At 41.8% G+C, this 23,908-nt stretch overlaps 1 protein-coding gene across 1 annotated transcript; it reads left to right on the top strand.

Annotated features, from left to right (window-relative positions):
• The first annotated feature begins 19,140 nt into the window (after positions 1-19,140).
• LOC125126836 (translation machinery-associated protein 7-like) lies at positions 19,141-19,619 on the top strand. The gene has a single exon (XM_047779221.1). It carries the CDS (start codon positions 19,203-19,205, stop codon positions 19,482-19,484), a length of 282 nt encoding a protein of 93 aa, XP_047635177.1. The 5' UTR covers positions 19,141-19,202; the 3' UTR covers positions 19,485-19,619.
• The last annotated feature ends 4,289 nt before the right edge of the window (positions 19,620-23,908 follow it).

The raw sequence follows: 23,908 nt of genomic DNA, 5'->3' as shown, positions 1-23,908 counted from the left end.
CTATTAAGCCACAAAACTTGCAGGTATAAATCATCAAAATAAATTCACCCTGCCCTTAAGTGCATGCCGTCTTGCATGAAAGAAACCACCAGTACAGTGCTTCCTTTCATCAAATTACCAAAGATGAAACGAATTTTGAAACAATATCCCAGGTGAATTAGGCATTTAGCTACTTAACAAGAAGCTTTGCTAGGACCCTCGTTTATTATTTCCAGAAGTCAGTTCCTGCTAATAATTCAGTACCATCCTGTTCACGTCTCCATTATTTCACGGGCAGGACATTCCATGGCTAATGGCCAGACCCTATTGTATCTTGAGTTTGGCATTAGAAATGGTTCTGAGAGCTTCCCACTGAGCCAAGAGTCAAGTTAGAGATCTCCCATGCAGAAAAGGGTGGGCTTTCCATTATTCTGCAATATAGCAGATTAAAATAAGTAGGATTTCATTTAAGCTGTGTTTCTCTTTTAGATTAGGTTAAATGGCCAAGATGCTAAAAGCCTCCTATCTTGTACAAATCGCGTGCCTCTGTCTGCTGGTTCTGACCATTCTGGCTGCAAGTCATATTCTGAAAAGCTTTTGATAAGCGTCTTAAGTGTAGGGAGACATCTCATGTGTCTTGCTAAGAACAGGCACATTTTCATACTGAAAAAGAGGGGGTATTGCTCCCTCTTTAAGTATCTTTCTTCCTTCAGGGGTATTTTAAAAACGAAGTTGAGAGTTTTAAACCAAGCTGGAAATTTGAGTTTCAAGTGTTAGTCCTCAGTTCGTGGGGGAGGGGTGTGGAGAGGGTTGTTTAGAGAACCAGCCAGAGTATCAGTGTTTCAAAGTGTATCCCCTAGAAAGATGCCTGTTTAGGAAAGAAGTTGTTGAAACAGAGAAAGCTCATTTCGCAGTTTAAAAACAAAAACAAAAACAAAAACAAAAATGCATAAGGTGGAAAAGGGAAAAGCAGTATTGGTCTACTTGCTACCAAATTTCCCTCCACCCACCTCTGGTCTGACCTTGCCCCCATGGACCTCCTCCTCTCCATCAAGGCTCTAGGGAAGGTCCCTCTGACAGCAGAAAAATCCTCTTTCACCCACTGGTTGATGCTTAAAATTCTACTATTAGGACTTAATCCCTTTAGTTTCAGCTTTGATCCCAGTTAAAATGCAAATATCTCTGAGTGGGGTAACCCTTTTAAACTGTTATCAGTCCTTTACAGTCCACTGAGAAGGATGAAGCTAGACAAATTTCACTAGGGTTGAGAAGGGGAGATCTCAAGGCCAAAGGGCAATGAAGGATGAAGTATGAGCACAGAAGAAGGGTTCCCAGGGCCAGAAAACAACCTGCCTCTCCCAAGTGTGGAATCACAACCGGATCTGAAAATAGGAATTTTATTCCAACTGAACCGGGCTGCATAAATTTATGTAGAAATCTCTCACCAAGGAATCTGAGAGAGGCTTTCTCTGAACAATGGGCCAAGCTCCCATTCTCCTAAACAATAATTCAAATGTTGGGGCCCATTCTGCGATAAAATATAATGGCTAATCCTCAGGGTTCAGCCTTTCTGTTCTAACTTTAACTAAGGAAAAAAGTTTAGCCTTGTTAAAGCTATTATCTGTTCCTAAATTGCATAGTATATAAGATGTAAATGTGATCACACCACTCTTAAATTATTATAACAATACGCCATTCTGTTTTCTTCCCCTTGACATTTACAAAATTCATTTGGAAGAGTGGGATCTACCTCACAGAGATTAGTGATAAATCATGTATTTTTAATGAATATCAATAGGAGAAACCCCATGACATAGCCCACCATCTAATTTGATTAAACTGTGCTTAAGGCAACACTACCTCTCTGGCTAGGGAATAGCTCCATAATGACTTTGTGAGCATTATTGCAGGCTGTTTTAATGATTTAATGAACTGCCTCTATATTTAGTTCAATAGCCTTAAAATGATTAGTGTTTAAGAAAAATTAGCTCACTTTGATTTGATTCTATTTGATGGTAAGTTTAAATAACCTAACCCTTCAAAACACAGTGGAAAAAAAATCCTAGAATCACAGCCAGCTAACTGCTAGAAAACATTATGACCATCATTAATAACCGTTCATTTATGTTTAGCTACAGTATCCAGGCTGACATGCTCATCCGAGGAGCTGGGCTGTAGGAACAAGGGCTACTGCTGCATTTCATCTTCCCTTTCTAAGATTGGAAAGGGGAGGGAGAGGGAAAGAGATGGGAGAAGCAGAAAGCGTCTTCAATTCCATATGTTGGGCTGTGAGGAATTTTCTCTAGTTCAGGTCCAAAGTGGGTCTCTGTCTACACTGGGGAGAAGTTCCGGGTTTCTGAGGGAGGAGGAGGGGAAAATTGGTGTGAGGTTTTGAGCCAGCCCCTCCTGCTGTGGTGTGGGCAGCCAGTGTGGTTGGGTTTGAACAGTGTGGTCAGGAAGCTCCCTAGGACACCCTGATGGGAGATGGGGGGCTTTCTGCAAAGAGGACTGAGGCAGATGGCAGTTTTTAACAAGGGTAAGTGATCTGAGAGTTGGTGTGACACAGCAGAGACCAGAGCCAGCGCCTCACTGCAAAATAAAGAGGATCACAGCACACAAATAGAAGTCTGTTCTGTAATAATCCCAAGGGCCACCACTGCATGGCTGCACCCCAAAATATGGAAAATAATTGTAGTACTGGAGAACTGCACTTCATCTGAAACATCTAAGCCCATGGCCTTCTGATAGCTTAGAACAGTGTTAAAACTATCTTAGAGGAAAGTTACAAAGTGAGAAATGTGTTTAGCTTTGAACTTGTGGATAATGATAACAGGGAACATTTATGGAACACTTGCCAAATGCCAGGCACTGTTTACTCACATAAACTCTAATGGGTAGGGACAATGATTATTTGCACTTTTAGCAGAGAAACCAAAGCTCAGAGAGACTAAGCAGCTTGACTCTGGTCACCTAGCTAGGTGGTGGGAGGGCAGTATGGTGCAGACTTGAACCCAGGTCTGTTTGACTTCAGTCCAGAGTTTTTTACCACCTCTCTGGTCCCTGTCCTCGCCACATGATGTGTGTCCTGGCCGCCTCTCCCGTCCCCATCCTCCCCACATGATGTGCTGAGAAGATTCTAAGTTAGAAGCAGAGACAGACGTGAAGCAAATGGATATCAGAGGAGGGTGGGTGAGTAGCCAGCGATTCATAAATGAGGCCACTCACCCCAGCCCTCATTACTCAGAGCTGTCACTGCAGATTCCTGGGCCTTAGGGGCAAGAACACCATCCACTAACCATCCCCACTCCTTGTCCTTGAGAAGGGAGGGAAATAGTTCTAAATGAACCATTGTCACCCATTGCCCTGTATTTCTTGGTGCACATTATTTACCCCCAAGACGTCTTTTCTGTCTGTTAACATCCACCTTTCATCCACTCCCCACTCCTGCCCTCAGGTGTGCACACGTGCACAAACAGACACAACATGCACATGCATGCACACATGTGGACACACATTTCAGTCACATTTCCAGACCACTGACTGAGCCCCTAGAATGGACACCATAACACAGAGAAAGAATGAAATGGGGCTCCTGCCCACGGCTCTGTCCTTGAGGGAACACAGAGTCTCCTGGGGAGAAAGGACTGGTTCAAATAAGCATGCACAACACCACGTGCCCACCACCTCTTCCTTGGCATAATCCCAGCCAACCCAACACTTTTTCAGAGTCTACTTTGCAAAAGCATTGGCCTCCTTCTGGTATCACCATCCCCGTCTCAGAGTCACCCCTTCTCTTTCCCACGCTTCCTCCAGACTTTGATCTTCCTTCCCCATCACCTCACCAAAAAATCCACCCCCTAGCTCATGACTCAGTCTCTCAAGGCCAACTGTCCTGACCCACTCCTTCTGGACTTAGATGTAAATAATGGAATAACTTATGTCTCTTCCCCTCCAACAGAGGCTATGAGTATCTAGCTCATGCTATTGAAGAGTATCAGGCCATTTGCATAGGACATTTGCTGGATGGCCAAGTGGCAAGTTCTTACATATAGCAGGAAATGAAGTAAGTTATGTGGGAACTGGTAGACTGGACATACCCATCCCATCCTATGGAGCAACACCACTGAGCCACAGCTCATCATTACCGGGCAAGGATGCCGATGTTGCTAAAGTACCAGAGTTTTCAAGAAAAACACAAAATCCTATTCTAATTTTTTCATTTGGCCGTGCCTGTGGCATGCAGAAGTTCCTGGGTCAAGAATCAAACCCAAGCCTCAGCAGTAACCCAGGCCACAGTAGTGACAATGCCAAATCCTTAACCACTAGGTCACCAGGGAACTCCTGTTCTAATTTTTTAAGTTGGCTCATTTAAAAAAAAAGAGAGAGAATATTGGGCAGCCTAAATAAGACACACCTGCAAATCAAATATAGCCCACAGCTGCCACTTTGCAACCATCAACTTCAGTCCCAGGGTAACACGGCAGCATAGACAGACCAAGCTATGTAAGGACCAACATATGTGAGAATTTTAGCACCTCAGCCACAGCTCAGTATGGAGGTGGGCTCACCCCATTCACCAATGGTGTTCTAGATAATAAAATAAGCTCATAACATCAGATAAGGCTGACGTGTCTCTTGGGGTGAACCAAACATTCTAGATGTTGCTGCTAATAACTTTTCCTGTAACCCACCCAAATCTCTAAGTCTTGATGGGAGGAAAAAAAAAAAAAAAAAAAGCAAAAGCTCCTGGCTGTGCATATGTGATATCCAATCAGAATTTTAAATTACTTGACCTACATTTAGATCTTCTGACTCTGGCTATGAGTACTGTGTTCTTGAAACAGCTGCTGTGGTACTGTGGAGTTAAGGAGTCTAACTTGTTTACTTCTGCCTTGCCTCTAACAGCTTCCTGTAATCATAAATGTAGTTGTTTTAATAGAAAATACGAAGTTTTATGCAGAAGGTAGGTCCTGAAATTTAGAACGCTTTATAGGAAAGTGGGAGACTGTGATTTCTCTTAGGGTAGGAAATCCCATAAATTCCATCCTTTCCTGGCAAGAGGAAAACTTACCCTGAAAACTGGGATAAAGGGATGGGATCAGTGGTTTGGGGCCCAAAAGGAAAAATCTCAACAGGTTTCCTGTATGTGCAAAGCCACTTGAAATTGAGTATGTGTCAACACAGATTTAATTAACTCCCAGCCAGGACATCTTGGAAATGATCCCAGAAAGTTGGGACAAAGGAGAAGGTGTTAATTTCTCAGCAGGAGGGAAAGTGCCTTTTAACTGCACTGGATTATGGCTCAGGGCTGGGTGAATTTTCAGACAATCCATTTCAGGTGTGTTGAAAACAGGTGGCAATAAAAATCAACAAGTCAGTCCCTGCTGGTAAGGCTGGAAAAAATAGGACAGGGTCCAGGGATCAACACCACAAACATTATTCGATGTACAGATAGTCCCAGAATCCCTGCCTCTGGAAGGGATAGCAGTGAGGAGTCCTCAAGGACTTAAAATTGAGTTTTCCTGCAAGAGCTAAGCCAGTTAAAAAAGTTAAGTTGCACACATTGGATGTGGTTACTCGTCTGTAGCAGAAAGCCAAGAGATAGAAGTTTGGGAGTCTCACACCCCAACTGATAATGGCAGCCCCTAAATCAGGATCTTCCCTTGCATTCTCCCCCCACCCCGGGCCTCAAAGCCACAGTGATCCACAGAAAAGGCAAATAAAGTCCATGTAAGCCCTGGTTTCAGCTGAACTAGGAGACCAAGAATACTAGGCATTTCAAATTACCTCTAGATAGATAGTCAGACAGACAAGTACCAGCTGAGATAATGAAGTAGAACATAATCCTAGCTGTATGGACTGAATGTTTGCGTCTCTGTCAAATTCATATATTAAAGCCCCCCAGTCCCCAATTTGATGGTATTAGGAGGTGGGTGGAATGGTTTAGGACCCTTGGGAGGTCTTTAGGTTGCAAGGAGGTCCTGAAGGTGGAGCCACCATGATGCTATTTGTGTCCTTACGAGAAGAGACCCCTTTCTTTCTCTCATTTTCTCTCTTTTTCTCATTTTCTCTTAGGGTCTCACTCGCAGCATATGGAGGTTCCCAGGCTTGGGGTCTAATCGGAGCTGTTGCTGCCGGCCTACACCACAGCCACAGCAACGCCAGATCCAACCCGAGTCTGCGATCTACACCACAGATCAGGGCAACGCCAGATCCTTAATCCTTGAAGGGGGCCAGGGGTTGAACCCGCAACCTCTTGGTTCCTAGTGGGATTCGTTTCCACTGCGCCACAACGGAAACTCCTCTTTGTCTCATTTTCTCCACTATGTGGAGATACAGCAAGACTGTCTGCAGGTCTAGGGGCGGGGGTGGGGTGGGGTGGTGGTCTCATTAGGAACAAAATTGTCACCTTCATCTTGGACTCCCTAGTGTCTAGTACTATTAGAAATAAAGTTCAGTTAAGCCACCCTGTCTATGGCATTTAAAAATTTTTATATAAGTTTCAGGTGTTCAAGTTTCAGCACTACAATGTGACATCTGTATATACTACAAAGTGATCACCGCAAGAAGTCTAGTTACCATCCATCACCATAGAGCTGACCCCCTTCTACCCCTTTCACCCCCCGGTAACCACTAATCTGATCTCTGTAGCTATGAGAATGTTTTCATTTTTTTAGATTCCACATATGTGAATTCATACAGTATTTGTCTATTTCACTTAGAGTATCATCTTTAAGGTCCATCCATGTCATCACAAATGGCAGAATTTTATCTTTTTTTTTAACAGCTGAGTAGTATTCAATGAGTATACATACCACATCTTTCTACACTCATCCATTAATACACTTAAATTGTTTCACATCTTGTGTATTGTAAATAATGATGCAATGAATATAGTGGTGCATATATGTTTTCAAATTACTGTTGTCATGTACTTTGGATAAATACCCATCTACAATGTTTTGTTGTAGCAGCCTGAGCTAAGCCACTGGGGAAGCACCACTGAGTATGATTATAATTTAATAAGAAGACACAAAATCAATTCTATTGTGCCCTGTAAAGAGAAATCCTGGAACATAGAAAGGGAAGTCTGTGGAGTGGAAAGTTGACCCTATTTATTCATTGGTATTCAAATAGAAGAGGCACTAAGTCCAGGAGATATGAATTTTCTGTTCCCAGGAAAAGTGCACTCTGCTGTGAGTCAGAGGTGACTCATAAAACTACAGAGTGAGCGAGACTGAATGGTCCTCAAAACAATCGACTTCTCCACACTGTGATCTTAGGTTTACCAGGCAACCTTCTTAATACAAATCTAACCTCCTGGCATGCAGGTACCAGGAAGGTGCTAGGCAAGAAGTATGAGCATTTCAGTGATCAGAAAGCACTTCCTGGAGTTCCCGTCGTGGCTCAGTGGTTAACAACTCCGACTGGGAACCATGAGGCCTTGCTCAGTGGGTCAGGGATCCGGCATTGCCGTGGGCTGTGGTATAGGTTGCAGACGGGTTCGGATCCCGTGTTCTGTGGCTCTGGCATAGGCCGATTAGATCCCTAGCCTAGGAATCTCCATGTGCCATGGGAGTGGCCCTAGAAAAGGCAAAAAGACAAAAAAAAAAGAAAGAAAGAAAGAAAAAGAAAGCACTTCCCCACTCTAAACTAATAAGCTGCTATATATCAGCTTCCTGTGATCTTATTTGATGTGTTTGCCTCCTCAAGTCCAATCAGCTGCTGAAATTAATATAGCAAAGATCTAGACCCTCAACAACAGTACATTTACCAACTAACTACTTTTGTTGAATAGTAACTCTGACTCCCTTTATGCCTCCTTTTGTACCTAAAATGCTTTCTGTATATCCAGCCCTGCTCTAGGTGCACAGAGGTTCTAAAACATGGTCCTTGCCTTCTAGGACCTGCCAATCTACTTAAAAAAAAATAAAATTTGACATACAAAACCATTAGAGAACAATATACAATAGCAAGTAATGGAGTATCTGTAGGGCCCAACAGATGGCATTAAAGCTAAGAGAAGCTCAACCCTTGGGATTAGAGCTGAGATACTAGTAATCACAATGTACTTAACTTTATCACACTTCATCATCAATCAAGCAATTACACATTTTATCTGATTTAATCCTCAGACAAACTAGTTAAAGCAAATGCTATCATCCTCTTATGTCAGATAAAAGACCTGAAGCCCAGATAGCCTAAGTTCCTTGGTCAAAGTGTTATGTCTCATTAGAAGTTGAGTCAGGCCTCAAGTCCAGGTCTTCTGATTCCAAGGCCAGTGTACCTTTAAAAACACCCAGATGAGACAGGCAAGAAAATGAGGTGAATCCTGAGGACCAATATGTGGGAGAAAAAGACACAAACTGGTTCCTGAAGGAGACAAGGTTTGGGGGAGATCCTACAGAATGGGTGGGAGTAAGAAGGAAAAGGATGTCTTTAAAAGATGTCTTGACAAGTCTTGAGGTGTCCCTGAATCATGCCCTTACATGCAAGTCAAGACAAAAACAGCAGTCTATGCCATCTCTGGATTCAGCTTTTGTGGAGTCCGAAGTTTGTAATACTGAAGAATACAAATTACAAACACAAAATCCCCTCGGACCCTAGGACAGGTCTCCATAAATCTTTATCAGCACATAAATCTACCTCAGTCACTCTGATATTCATAAGCCCTCAGACTTTATTCAGGACCCATCTGCTGCTCTGCTTGCAAAGCTGTGAAAGTCTCCTGTCCTTCCCCAGGACCTGATTTATAGAAAGGACCTGTATGAGTTAGGATTAGGTTCTGCTGCTCGTGATGACAACACTAATAGCAACACCAAAACGAGGCATAAATGAAAGAGATATTTCTCTCGACACAAATGTAGACAATTTGGGCTTTACATGGAAACCAAATGATCATCAGGGACCCCAGCTCCTTCTATCTTGCTGCTCCACTATCCTTAACACATGGTTTCTACCTCATGGTCCAAGATAGCTGCTCAAGTCCAGCAATCATCTGTACTGCAGCAAACATAAAGGAGAAAATGCTGGAGGATATTCATACTTTTTTCTTTAAGAACATTGCCTGGGAGTTTCACATACCTCTTATGCTTGCATCCCATTGGTTAGAATTTAGTTTAGTCACATCAAGAAATATGGCTTCACCAATTAATATGGTCTTTACTCTGGATAACTATGTAAACAGTTAAACGTGAAGTATTCCATTACTAAGGGAAAAGGGAGAATGCACATCAAGGAAAAACTAGCCACGGAACACAAGTTCCTTTAAGGAAGACTGTGAAGATGCCAGTGAGTGACTAAAAACGAGCATGATAACGAATACACTGTAACTTGGAAGAGAGATCACACTCAGGCAAGAAACAGTTGGTTTGATGCACCTTCAAGCTCTAAACACCAGGGAGGAATGCTGAGCACGTGCAGCTCTCACAGCCATTAGTATTCTCAGGGGCCTTGAGGGACCTAGCTCAGGCTCCTTCACAAACCTGAGTTCCAAGTCCAACTCCACTAGTTACCAGATATGTGACATTAAGTAGGTTACTTAATCTCTGTATTATTCAGCACTCTTCTGGCTGCAAGCCATGTAAACCCAACTCAAATTAGTTTAAATTACAAAGGGAATTTGCTCTCCCTACCCTCAACCAAATGTTTAAGGTATCCACCAACTTCAAGAATGAATGCCTGCAACCACGTGTCCGTGTCTCAGTCTTTAATTTAACCTTGCTCCCTTGCAAGGTTCACGTCACTCCCCAGCAATTCTCTTATCTGGCAACATCAAGTCCAGCAGCAGTTTTATAGCCTCCTTGCTAACAACTCCAGAAGAAAGACGGCCCCTTTTCTGACTCGCCCATCAAAGTTAGGTCTCATTGGCCCAACGTAAGTGATTTGCATATCTCTGAGCCAATCATGATGTCTCTAACTGGCTGCAGAGCTGGGAGGAACTGGCTTCGCTTGATGCACAGGGCTTGCAAGTGGCAGAAGAGTGGCGGCCGGAAAGAAACTCGGGGTACTATTAGCAGAAAAGGACGGGATTATGCTGGTCAGGCAGAAGCCACAGAAGGTCATTTTTTCATGTCTTAGTATAAAGCTAACTTCATCAGATAATTATGAGGATTAACTGAGATAACATGACTGAATTCATTTAGTATAATCCCAGGCACCTAGCAGGACCCTACTAGGCATCTTTGAAGCATCGTAAGGAGTTATAACAGAGGTACCCGGACAGAAACTTCAGAGCAGAAGCCCAGTAAAGGGGGCGATGGCGTGGAACAGAGACAGTTGGGAGACGAGACAGATCGAAGTGTGTAGCAGGACAAAGGAGAGAGGTCCCAGAAGATGAGTGTGGGAGTTGCCCGGAGTGGACCAGCAGTTGGGAGCAGCTTCAGCTGATGGGGCTTTAGACTTCAAGAAGCAGTTGGGGTAGAAGGGGCAAGGACCGGATATCAGGCAAGCCCCGCAGGAATCAGAACCCATTCAGAAGGGTTTGAGGAGTGTAACGAAGAGCTCATTACAGAGGGAGTAGTCAGGATTAAATGACTCCTGAGGGGTATAGAGGTCCTTGAAGCAGCAAGAGAGGGCAGCAATTACCACCCCTCAGCTTGAGGGACAGTAAGGAATAGCATCATTGAAGTCAATGAGAGTTGGAGTTTCACTTGCCCCCCATCAGCTGGAGGTGAGAAGGGGCCCCCTAGCCGGAACTGACGTCACAGAGGAGACACAACCCCAGCCAGAACCAAAGCGCCTTCCTCCCGTCTTCTGAACTCCTGCTGGTGAGTCTGCTTTAAGTGTGTTTCTGTTTTGTAAATACGTTCATTTGTATCATTTTTAAAGATTCTACATATAAGTGATATCATATGATGTCTTTGACTTACTTCACTTAGTATGATACCGTCTCATTTTAGCTTTAAAAGATAACGCAACAAAGATTCATTTTTAAAGTTGTATGTTTCCCAAATTCCTCTCTTAATATTTCCTGTTCCTGTTGTGGCTCAGCAGAAAGGGATCTGACTAGCATCCATGAGGACGCCGGTTGATCCCTGGCCTCGCTCAGCAGGTTAAAGATCTGGCATTTCTGTGCGCTGCAGTGTAGGTCGTAGAGGCAGCTGGGATCCACATGGCTGTGGTGTAGGCCGGCGGCTACAGCTTGGATTCGGCCCTTAGCCTGGAAATCTCCATATGCAGTGGGTGCAGCCCTAAAAAGAAAAAAAAAGAAAAGAAAAAATTCCTGTTCTCACATTCAAGCCTCCTCGCCATCAGCGACAATGTTTCTTTCTCCTCCTCGGGCTCTTTAATGACCATGTCAGGTTCTGAGAATCTCTCCCCCCATTTCCCTCTGCCTGTAGATTTCTGATGCCAGAGCTGAACCCCAGAATCCCTTCTCACTTTCACCTATCCAATGACGGGGTAGAAAGCTGAGCCCCATAAGTGTTGGATCTGAAAGGGATTTTATGTATCATCTAGAACCATCACTTCAACTTACTGATAAGGAAGCTGTGGTCAAAAGAAGAAACAGGACTTCCACAAGATTATATAGCTAATATTTCACATCCAAGAATGTAATTTTTTGGTATAAAATTGTTTTTAATTGAAATATAGGTAATTTACAATGTGTTTCAAGTGTACTACAAACTGACTCAGTTATATGTATATATATATGTATCCATTCTTTTTCAGATTCTTCTCCATTAATAGTTATTACCAGATATTGAGTATAGTTCCTTGTGCGATACAATAGGTCCTTGTTGGGTATCATTTTTATATACCAACAAGGACCTATTGTGTATATTTTTATCCCAAACTCCTAATTTATCCCTCCTTCCCCTTTCTACTTTGATAAATTTGTTTTCTATGTCTGTGAGTTTATTTCTGTTTTGTAGATAACTTTATCTGTATCATTTTTTTCTAGATTCTACATATGAGGGATATCATATGATATGTCTTTTTCTGACTTCACCCAGTATGATAATCTCTAGGTCCATCCAAATTGCTGCAAATGGCAGTATTTCATTCTTTTTTATGGCTGAGTAATAGTCCATTGTGCATATACACCATGTCTTCTTTACTCATTCATCTGTCAATAGACATTTAAGTTGCTTCCATGTTGACTATTGTGAATAGTGCTGCTATGAACATTGGGGCACATGTATCTTTCTGCATCTTGGTTTTCTCTGGATAGATGCCCAGGAGTGGGATCACCAAATCATATATGGTAACTCTATTTTTAGTTTTTTAAGGAATATACATACTTTTCTCCACAGTGACTACACCAGTGTATATTCCCACCAACAGGATAGGGTGGTTCCTTTTTCTCCACACCCTCTCCAGCATTTATGTTTGTAATTGGCCCTTCTAGCTGGTGTGATGTGATACCTCGTTGCAGTTTTGATTTGCGTTTCTAATTATTAGTTATGTAGAGCATCTTTCCATGTACCTATTGGCCATCTTTATGTCTTCTTTGGAGAAATGTCTGTTTAGATTTTCTGCCCTTTTTTGATTGAATTATTTTTTTTATTAAGCTGTATGAGCTATTTGTATATTTTGGAAATTAATTCCTTGTTGGTCACAACATTTGCAAATATTTTCTCCCATTTTATAGGTTGTCTTTCAGTTTCGTTTATGGTTTCTTTTGCTGTGCAAAAGCTTTTAAGTTTAATTACGTCCCATTTATTTTTGTTTTTATTTCCATTACTCTAGGAGAGGGATCCAAAAAGATCCTGTTGTGATTTTTGCCAAAGAGTATTCTGCATTTGTTTTCCTCTAGGAATTTTATAGTATACCATCTTACATTTAAGCCTTTAATATATTTTGAGTTTATTTTTGTATGTGGCATTAGAGAATATTCTAATTTTATTCTTTGACATGGAGCTGTCCAGTTTTCCCAGCACCACTGTTGAAGGGACTCTTTTCTTCATTGTGTATTCTTACCCCCTTTGTTGTAGATTAATTGACCATAAGTTTTTTTTTCTGGGCTTTCTATCCTATTCCAGTGATCTATATGTTATTTTTTGAGCCAGTATCATATTGTTTTGATGACTGTAGCTTTGTAGTATAGCCAAGAATATAATTTAGGCATGCATGCATGCATTCTTCAGCTGAGGTATTTGACAAATATTTTTGTATAACTATCACGTGCCAAGTACAAGATAAGTGAGATAGACAGAGCCCTGTCCTCACAGAGCTTTTATTCCCTCGGGGGACATAGGCATTTCGCATAGGCTTATAACTGAGAGCTCTTTCCCTTAAACTTCACAGCTGGTACTTGGACAAAGAATCTGACTCTCCTTATCTATGGAAGATCTACAGTTTGGATACACATCACTTACAGTCATTCTGACAAGAATGACAAGAATAGCACCAAACTACTCTCACCCATCTGATCTGTGATGACAAATGCAAAAACTCACTCCCTAAAACACCATCCTTCCCCAGAAAGATTGTATGCATAAAGAAAGTATGGACTTAGGAATCAGAACTGATTTTATTATTATTATTATAGTTGATTTACAATGTTGGGCCAATTTCTGCTGTACAGCAAAGTGACCCAGTCATACATATATACACATTCTTTTTCTCATATTATCTTACATCATGTTCTACCCCAGAAGATTGGATATAGTTCCCTGTGCTATATAGTAGGACCTCATTGCTTATACATTCTAAATGTAATAGTTTGCATCTACTAACCCCAAACTCCCAGTCCATCCCACTCCCTCCCCCATCCCCTTTGGAAACCACAAGTCTCTTTGTTGTAAGACATGAATTTTAAATACTGATCTATTCTTAGTATCTATTGGTTGTGTAATACTATGTAAGTTGCTTCACCCCTCTGCAGCTCCTCATGTATACAAAATTTCCTCATCTATAAAAAGGAAGTGATCATGCTGTTTCATAGGGTTATAAAGGATTAAATGAGATAATGGAGGCAATGCACTCAACACAGTTCCTGACCCACCACAGTGCTCAAAATATATCAGCAACTTTTCTTTTTCTACACTCCCTCTTCTGTTGTTAACACTGGCAGTTCCATGGCTAGTACCTTTGAAGAAATTACTGCGTTTGGGAAACTAAAAACAGGCACCTGAGGCAGGTGATCTGGTCACAAAACCTCCAACCACTTTCACTTTTATTTCCTGGGATTGTTTTTTTTTCTTGAAAGCTACTTTCTTTGCACACTTATTACTATCTTAGAGTCTGCCCCCTGGCGGTCATGGCACACAGTACAGTTTAGTCCACAAAACTTTCCCCCCATCTGTGTTTGATTAACTTTCAGTGGCGCCTCTTGGCCTAGTCACAACAGATTTTTATCTCAACAGAAAAATTAAACAGGAACAACTGTGAACAAAGTTAATAAGATTGATTCCTTAACATGAAGGTTAATCCTGGCTGAGCACTCACATCACATACACATGCACATGCATGCACAATACAAAATCAATGCCTGGGCCCCACCCCAGGCCAGTTGAATCTGAACCTCTGGAAAGAGGGTCTTCACATGGAGGGTTTGCAGAGCTCCCCAGGTGATCCTGATGTACAGCCAGGATTTAGAAGAATGAAAACTCTATTAGAACTTGATGAATGACAAATGACAGCAAAGATTATCCCCTTGAAGGCAGCCCTCTCAGAACCCTCCACATTCTGTGGAGATGCTGTCCAGGCTCAAAATGGTTTTGGTCTTCTCTTGAGGCGTTGCTTTCAGATCACATGGCATATGTTTTGGAATAATCTCAGTACAGGCAAATTTTTGTCTTTTGACAGTGGATTTGAGTGAGTTTGAATAAAAATCCTATAGTGATTTCTAAAATCAAGCCAGCTGACACTGCTGGGCCATTTTTCATGATTAGCAGGGTAAGACCATTTTTGGTCAAAAACAACATATGGCCAAGGGGATGGATTTGTCTCGTGCGCCTCATAATTGACACAAAAAGCAATTCCAAAAGAGGGCCACAAACATTTTTATTAGTAACAGCTGTATTGGAGCCGGTGTGCTGCTCCCCAAAGTACCGTCTTTAAAAGGCAATGTTCATCTGGACATGTGACGTCCAATGGGACTGTTAAAAATTCTGCCTCATTACTTAAGGGTCAAACCTGAATTTAGAATTGAAAGGGGGAAAACTGGTGGGAAGGGTTAGACTGGGGTAGCCCTGGGTTTTATGGAACTCTGTAAATGATCCAACACTGCCAGAACTCAGTTTGTCCATTCCAGGTTAGCAGAGCAATGGCCAGCCCAGGAGCTGCTGAGGGTCTCAGTCCAGGAGCACCAGGACCCTCCTCAGGAAGCTCCATGGCTAAGTGAGATGACTGACCATTGCACTGTGATTTTCGCTTGCCCTCTGAACCCTCATGATGAAAATTTCCAATGTGACATCAGGTAAATCCTAACTGGTGAGAACAAGGCACTGGTGAACCTGCATCATCAACCATAAACCAACTGGACTTTATTTCCAACTCCAATATTTTGCAGTTATTTTCTTTCCCAGGTGAGATTTTATTCCTTTCTTCTGCCTCCTTAATCTAATGTGAAGAATAACCATTGGGCCCTCCTGACTAGAGTCTCCTGTCTGGAGTCTCCAGTCTCTGGGGCAGTGTCTTCCAATGCATATTCCAAAGAACACTGGTTTTCTAGTTCACTGGTTTCCTAGTTCACACTGGTTTGTTCATTCATTTATTCAGTATGTATTTGTTGAGCACCTTGTGTGTTCTCAGCAGTAGATCCAGGTTTTGTGAGGCCTAAAGATTATAACAATTATGGAGGTCCTCTTGAAAGAACAGAGACCTGTGAATACAAAATCAGATATGGGAACTCAGAAGAGCCATCCTGAAGCTTAAGTTCCATTACTCCACAGGGCTTTTGTGAACAGTTCCAGGCACAATTCTGGGGCTAGCATCATGACTAAACAAAGGTTTGCCCTTGTGAAGAGATAGAAATAAGAGCTAGAAATTAATAGAACTTAGCAGGGAAAAATTCCATGGTTATATGTTTGAGAACTAAACAAAAGGAGCTAAACAAAATTAAACAGATTTCTTCAGTTTAGGGCTTCCCAGAGCCATTAAGATGCTGATATGCCCATGACTCTCTAAGAAAGGATCTGTGTTTGCATCATTCCCCAGCTTTATCTATCAGAGAATTCTTTTGTGAAGCATCCTTGTGGACCAAATTCTGTGAAACCCACTTTGGAGAGATTCTCCTCTGAAACGTATCAGAAGCTTAGGGCATGACATCATTTGTCATCTGCCATGAAACAAAACAGCATCTCTAGTTCCATCCATGTTGCTGCAAATGGCATTATTTTGTTCTTTTTTATGGATGAGTAGTATTCCATTGTGTGTATATACCACATCTTCCTAATCCAATCATCTGTCAATGGACATTTAGGTTGTTTCCATGTCTTGGCTATTGTGAATAGTGTTGCAGTGAACATGTGGGTGCATGTGTCTTTTTCAAGAAAAGTTTTGTCTGGATATATGCCCAAGAGTGGGATTTCTGGGTCATATGGTAGTTCTATTTGTAGCAACATGGATGGAACTAGAGACTCCCATACTAAGTGAAGTAAGTCAGAAAGAGAAAGACAAATACCATATGATATCACTTATATCTGGAGTCTGATATACAGCACAAATGAACCTTCCCACAGAAAAGAAAATCATGGACATGGAGAACAGACTTGTGGTTGCCAAGGGGCAGGGGGAGGGAGTGGGATGGATTGAAATTTGTGGTTAATAGATGCAAACTATTGCCTTTGGAATGGATAAGCAATGAGACTGCTGCTATATAGCACTGGGAACTATATTTAGTCACTTATGATGGAGCATGATAATGTGAGAAAAAAGAATGTATACATGTATGTGTAACTGGGTCACCTTGTTATACAGTAGAAAATTGACAGAACACTGTAAACCAGCTATAATGGAAAAAATAAAAATCATTATTAAAAAACAAACAGGTCCCCTTGTTGTTTGGGAAAAGCATTTGGTTCCTGTGCCAATGAAATATTTTAAATCATTTCTCATTATTGTCATTTTCTAACTCCTCTTTTAGTGTCTTAGGCATTTGGAACACATCTCCACTGCTTCCAACATTTCAGGCTATAAATCTCAAAATACATGTTTCGAAACCTTTCCCATCCGGCCTTGGATTTTACATAGCATTGGTTCCGCTTAAAGTAACAAGAATTCACCTTATGAGGGATTCTCAAATTTAGAAATGCAAAATACCAGGACACCTCGTGGCTTTAAAATCATCTGTTATCCTCCAGAATCACAGAAGAGTCAGCATTCGGGGTCATAAATCTGCCTTCGCACCTCCCTTCAACCCCTCCAGCAGGGTGAGAAGGCTCTTGTGTGGGGCCTTGCTTTCCAGTGGTAAGAATTATATTTGTCTCGAGTGCTGGTTCCAGAGACATCTGTGATGGCAGCCCATCCAGCTCTGTTCTCAGGGAGCTAACTTTAGCAGCAAATTCTGCATCTGCTGGTGGAGTTTGACACAGCATATGTTTTCCAAAGCAGCCCTTCCCAATAGCTGACTCCCTTCTTATGTGAGGACATTTAATATATCCTGAGAACTAATCATCTCCCCCTCTTCCCAAACGTTTAAGCTATTTTTAATTTCATCCAGTTTCACAAGCAGTCAAGTCTGGAGCCCTTCTTCTGATTTCAAAATAAATAGAAAGAATTTCTGTGACTCACAATAGATTTTACCTCTGGGCGGGCCAGCAAATTTATCCACACCTTTCTCCAAATAAAGCCATTCTCTCATATGCTTCCTGACATACTTGTTAAGCCTTTAACCTCTTGAAGGGATTAAATGCATGTGACCCACCATTGTGGTGGTTTGTAAATATGTCCACAGTTTCTTCGACATGTCTCTCTTCAAAAGGTGGAGCCTAATAACCCTCACACTGTGTGTGGGCTGGACTTGGTGACATGCTTCTGACAAAGTATAGCAAAGTGACAGCATGTGACTTCCAAGGCTGGGTTACAAAAGACCCTGTGGCCTCTTCTGTTTTTTCTTGGATTATTCACTCTGGGGAAAACTAGCTGCCACATAATGAAGATATTCAGGCAGATCTATGAGAAGTCCACATGGTGAGGAACTGAGGATTTTGCCCCCGGCCTTGTGAGTGGGCCGTCTTGACTTGGACCATATGCAAGTCTCTGAGACAGAATCACCCAGCTAAGGTGGTCCCAAATTTCTGATCTACTATATGAGATAAATGTTTATTGTTGATTTAGGCCATTAAGGTTTGGGGTAATTAGTTATGCAGCAATAGGTAACTAATACAACCTCTTAAAGGTTCTTTTATGATGTCCCAACTGCACTCCCCAAGGTACTTGTCTCTTCTGTCTGAAACATTGGGGATAGATTGGCCAGGAGAGTAAGTACCTCAGTAATGGGAAGGATGTTCATGGGCTTTACCCTGTGGGTAAAATTAAGTCTTATTAATATAGTGGAGCTAGCTTTTACTTGCCCCAAGGCCTGCTTTCAGGATTCTCAGCCCCCCTAGGAAGGTAAGGAGTGTCCCCAGAACTGCTGGTTTAATCCTATCTGCTTCCCACATACCATACAGCTGCCACTGCTCATCTCCAAGGCCCATCTTTTTTTTTTTTTTTTTAATTTTTTATGACTGCACCCATGGTATATGGAAGTTCCTCAGCCAAGGATTGAAAGTGAGCCACAGCTGTGACCTCCAGCTCAGCTGTGGCAATGCTGGATCCTTTAACCCATTGCACCAGGCCAGGGGTCAAACCCGCAGTGACCCAAGCTGTTGCAGTCAGATTCTTAACCCACTGTACCACAGTGGGAACTCCACCAAGGCCCATCTTCATGCTTCCCCAGATCACTGCCCAGCCGCCATCACTGTCCACTTCTTGGCTACTGAGTCACACGCTGTTAGTGTCTTTTAGGTGTCTCAAAGCAGTGTTAGGGCTCCTCAAACTTGATGCGCACAGCTTTGCTTCTCAGGGAGGATGCTGCCACTAGGGTGATACCTGCTGGCTGCAGCCTGCCCATCAAAGAAAGACCACCACTTGCTTTTGACCCCTGGAGCCCTATTGATGAACTTGGCTAATCCTGCCTAACACTTTGTTTTTCAATGTAGATTCTCTCCTAGACCCAGCAGGGCCTTTCTTGCATTTCTTTCTAAGACTTCATTTTTTTAGAGCAGATTTAGGTTCAGAGAAAAATTGAGAGGAAGGTAGAGATTTCCCAAGTACCTCCTGCCCCACACATGTATAGTCCCCCTATTATCAACAATTCTCAGCATCTGATGGCAGGGTCTGGGGAAGGGGCGGTAGGCACCATGTTGGGCCACGAAAGTGGCAAGAAGAAGCCTCTGAAGCAGCCCAAGAAACAGGCCAAGGAAATGGACAAGGAAGATAAGGCATTCAAGCAGAAACAGGAGCAGAAGAAATTCGAGGAGCTAAAAGCAAAGGTCATGGTGGGGAAAGGCCCCTTGGCCACAGGCAGAATTAAGAAATCTGGCAAAAAGTTAACTGTTTGTTGTGCCTGAGACAATGATGATTCCACTCCTGTTTAAACATCTGGATTCCCTGCTATAACATCTTTTGCCACCTATAGCTAGAATGAAGTGCTGTCTTGGAGCCTATTGTACATTTAAAAATAAACTTTTGTAAAAAAAAAAAAAATTCTCACCAAAGCAGTATATTTGTTACAGCTGATGTACCTACACTGACACATCATAATCACTCAAAGTTCATAGTTTATAGCAGGGTTCACTCTTGGTATTGTACATTCTGTGGGTTTGGATAAATATATAATGACATGTATCCATCATTATGGCGTCAAAGTATTTCCACTCCCCTAAAATTCCTCTGTACATGTATTCATTCCTCCCCCTGCAACCTCTGGCAACCACTGATCATTTTACTGTCTCCATAGTTTCACTTTTTCCAGAATGTCATGTAGTTGGATTCATATAGTATGTAGCCTTTTTGGACTGTCTTATTTTACTTTGTAATGCAGTTAAGATTCCTCCATGTCTTTTTGTAGCTTGAAAACTCATTTCATTTTAGTGCCGAATAATATTCCATTTTCTGGATATACCACCATTTATCCATTCACCTACTGAAGGCCATCATGATTGCTTCCAGGTTTGGGGAGTTATGAAAAAAGCTGCTGTAAACATCTATATGCAGGTTTTTATGTGAACACAAGGTCCAGCTCCCTTGAGTAAACAGCAAGGAAAGGAACACGATTACTGTTAAGAGTATGTTTCATTTGTAAGAAGCTGCCAAACTGTCTTCCACAGTGGCTGAACTATCTTGCATTCTCACCAGGAATGAATGAGAGTTCCTGTTCCTTCACATCCCTGCCAGCATTTGGTGTTGTCAGTGTTCCAAATTCTAATAGGTTGTGTAGTGGTATCTTGTTGTTTTCACTGTCATTTTCCTAATGACATATGATATGGAGCATTTTTTTCATATGCTTATTTGCTGTCCTTACATCTTGTCATGAGGTGTCTGTTAAGTTCTCTGGCCTTAACATTTTTTGAGTTGTTTGTTTGCATATTGTTGAGTTGTAGAGTTCTTTGTATATTTTGGATACTAGTCCTTTATATACTCTCCTGGCATTTTTAGTAACCACCAGCATCAGCAAACCCAATTAAGTCCATTAAACATTCCTCCATAAATATGAATCCTAGTCATTTATCTTTTCCTAAAATCTCCTTGTTCCCCAGAGCAGTAAACTAATTTTTTCTATGTGTGGGGAAGCTCAATTTTTAATCTTAACAGGTTCTTGGGAAAAAACTAAGTGCACATGTGTATGTGTCAGTAGGAAGAAGCAGTGATTGGTTTTTTTGTTTTTTGTTTTTTCTGGAAAGTATGATGACTATATTTATAAATCACCAAAACCTTGGTTTTTCAGAATTCCCGCAAATACATTGTGCAGCATACTAGCCCTGCGGGATTTTGGGGGTAGGGTGGGACTCTGTGATCACCTTTGGAAAATGCCAAAGCTAAGGCACTTCTCTGCTGTTGGACTTCTTCAGGCCTTTAATATGCCCATGTTCCCAATGAATCAAACCTAAAATAAGGGTTTGGATTGGGTGTGTGAGCTATGTTTCCCAAAATCACTTCACCGGAAACCATCCCATGGAAATAATGTTGCACAGAACATACGTTATAAAATGCTGGGTGAGACCTAATCCTCCCTCCCAAAACAGAATGAAGCAAATTCAAAAACTCTTTAACATGCTGCCTGTCCTAGATCACCCAGGTCACTCAATTGCTCCCAACAAAAGTCACAAGAGTGTGCAGGGAAAATCGTTCCTTAAAGACGTAGTTCTGAGATCCAAAGTATCTTAACACCAAAATAAGGTTGTTAGTCTACTTTCTTTCCAAGGACAGGAGAAAGAAAAGGGTGCTCAATCAATATTTGTTGGTAAGTCAAATCCAAATTCTCTCTCAGCCACTGAACTAGGACCAAGTTCTCCCACCTCAAGCCCCTGCTGAACACTAGGATGCCAGTCATCACAGTTGAGGCCCACATCCCATCCCTCCCGGTCAAAACACCTCCGTAAAGAAGCGGGGAGGGAGGAAGGGGAGGGAGAAAAAAAACTTTATTCTTTCAACATTGACCCATTTTGTTCAGGTCTAACAACTCAAAAGCAGCGGAGTCATTGAAACACGGATTGTAAAACTATAACACTCCTCAATTACTTCTTGTTGGCCAGACAAGCAAACCTATTATTTGACAATGCATCATGCTCCAAGATAGTAAACTTTATCATACAGAGGTCATGAGAAAAAGACCACAGGTACAGTTTGCTAACCTCCACTAGATAATTTTTCACAGTTATCATCCAAGCACTGTAAAAGCACAAAAGATATGTTATCTTCGGGCTCAGTTTATTATAACGTGTGGGTGAAACTCCCTATAAAACCACTTACTAGGTAACTGTTGCACGTTCTCCTGCACAGAAAGTCAAATCAGTAAAACATCTTTTTGACAGTGTCTTTTTAAGTGTCAGGAATAAAAGGACGTGCTCTTAAAGGAAAGGTAGCACACATTTATCACCCCCCTCACTTTCCCACACGTACACACACAGATCCCATCGCCTCTCTGCATGCCAGAGACACTCAAAAGAATCCTTCTCAGTAGTCTCATTTCTTTTAGAGCTGAGTATTTCACAGCAGAATTGTTCCTGGATAAAGCGGCAAGTAACATTAACTCAAGATACTATAGGTGCCAACATTTCAAGTACTAGTCATGGTATTTTTTTCCCCTAGAGTCATAATATTGAGTAAGACCCAGGAAATACAAAATAAAAGGGTGATGGATTCCCTCAGAAAATGCTCTCAAGAGTCTCAAATTTAATATTAGAGCCTAAGAGAGGTCATCTAACTCTCGCTTGAAACTTGGATTTTTTAAAAGAGCTTACCTTTCTCCCATAGCCATGTCTTCATGGTCCCTGAGGACACATCTGAGGTTGAGGTTGAGGGGGTAAGTCCTGGATTAAACTCCTAGATGTATAATGACATCCCAGGAAACTCAGGGTTCACAACCCTATCCCCAAAAGGAAAGACAAAGAGTGTGAGATGGGGAATTCCTCCCAGAATGAAGTTCTCTTTGGAGTTCACTTCCCCCAATAGTCCAAGTCTAAGAGCTTCATTCATTACCCACCCATTCAAGGGAAGGAAGCAGTTATTTATTTATTTTACCTATTTTTTTATTACTCAAATGAATTTATCACATCTGTAGTTGTATAATGATCATCACAATCCAATTTCACAGGATTTCCATCCCACAACCCAAGCACATCCCCCCACCCCCCAAACTCTCCTCCAGAGACTGTAAGTTTTTCAATGTCTATGAGTCAGCATCTGTTCTGCAAAGAAGTTCAGTCTGTCCTTTTTTCAGATTCCACATGTCAGTGAAAGCATTTGATGTTGGTGTCTCATTGTCTGGTTGACTTCACTTAGCATGATAATTTCTAGGTCCATCCATGTTGCTAAAAATGCTGGTATTTTGTTCCTTTTAATGGCAGGAAGCAATTTTTTAGATTGATACATACAAAAGTGGTTTTTTTTTCAAAGGAAAATGACAAATATGGGGGTTAGTCATACCTCCCCACAAAAATCTGCTGAATAAATATTGAGGGGCTTATATGTTCCCAACCCAAAATAGGGTGTATGAGGGAGTTCCCGTCGTGGCACAGCGGAAACAAATCCGACTAGGAACTATGAGGTTGCGGGTTCAATCCCTGGCCTCGCTCAGTGGGTTAAGGATCCGGTGGTGCCGTGAGCTGTGGTGTATGTAGGAGGGCAGCAACAGCTCTGATTAAACCCCTAGCCTGGGAGCCTCCATATGCCGCGGGTGTAGCCCTCAAAAGACAAAAAGACAAAAAAAATAGGGCATACGAGAAAATCAAAAGACATAGACTTGAAATTTTTATAATTTTGTTGAAGAGATAAGACTTTTATGTAGAGGACAAAGAACAATCAGCAAAATGTTAAAATGACTGTCTTCTGGCTGAAATGTTTCTTCATTACTAAAATATGCTTGGGAGCCAACAAAAAGGTAGGGATAGAGTTCCTTTACCTGGAGCCTAGCTCAAAAAAATCAACTCAAGAACATGAAATACAGCTATGAATCATTAAGGCTAAGCAAAGCCTCATCTCCAAGTAATTTTCCTATGTCCAGCCATATCAAAAGACCTTGGATTCTTCTAGTGAGTTTTTCATGTATTCAACATTCAGTCATTCAACAGACATGTATGGAGCCTTCTCTATGGGTTGGGTACCTGGGATACAGGAGCAAAAGCCCTAGCCCATGCCTTCCCAGAGCTACGTAGGTTAGGCATGGGATCTATTCTGCACCTAGGGTAATCATCCAGTGGGAAATGTAAAAGCAAGTGGATCACAGAAAATTTCTCAAAGGAAAATGATACCTGAGTTGAGGTATGAAGGTGAG

The sequence above is a fragment of the Phacochoerus africanus genome, chromosome 5 (assembly GCF_016906955.1).
Source record: "Phacochoerus africanus isolate WHEZ1 chromosome 5, ROS_Pafr_v1, whole genome shotgun sequence".
Lineage (NCBI taxonomy): Eukaryota > Metazoa > Chordata > Mammalia > Artiodactyla > Suidae > Phacochoerus > Phacochoerus africanus.
This window is presented reverse-complemented; position numbering and strand designations above follow the sequence as displayed.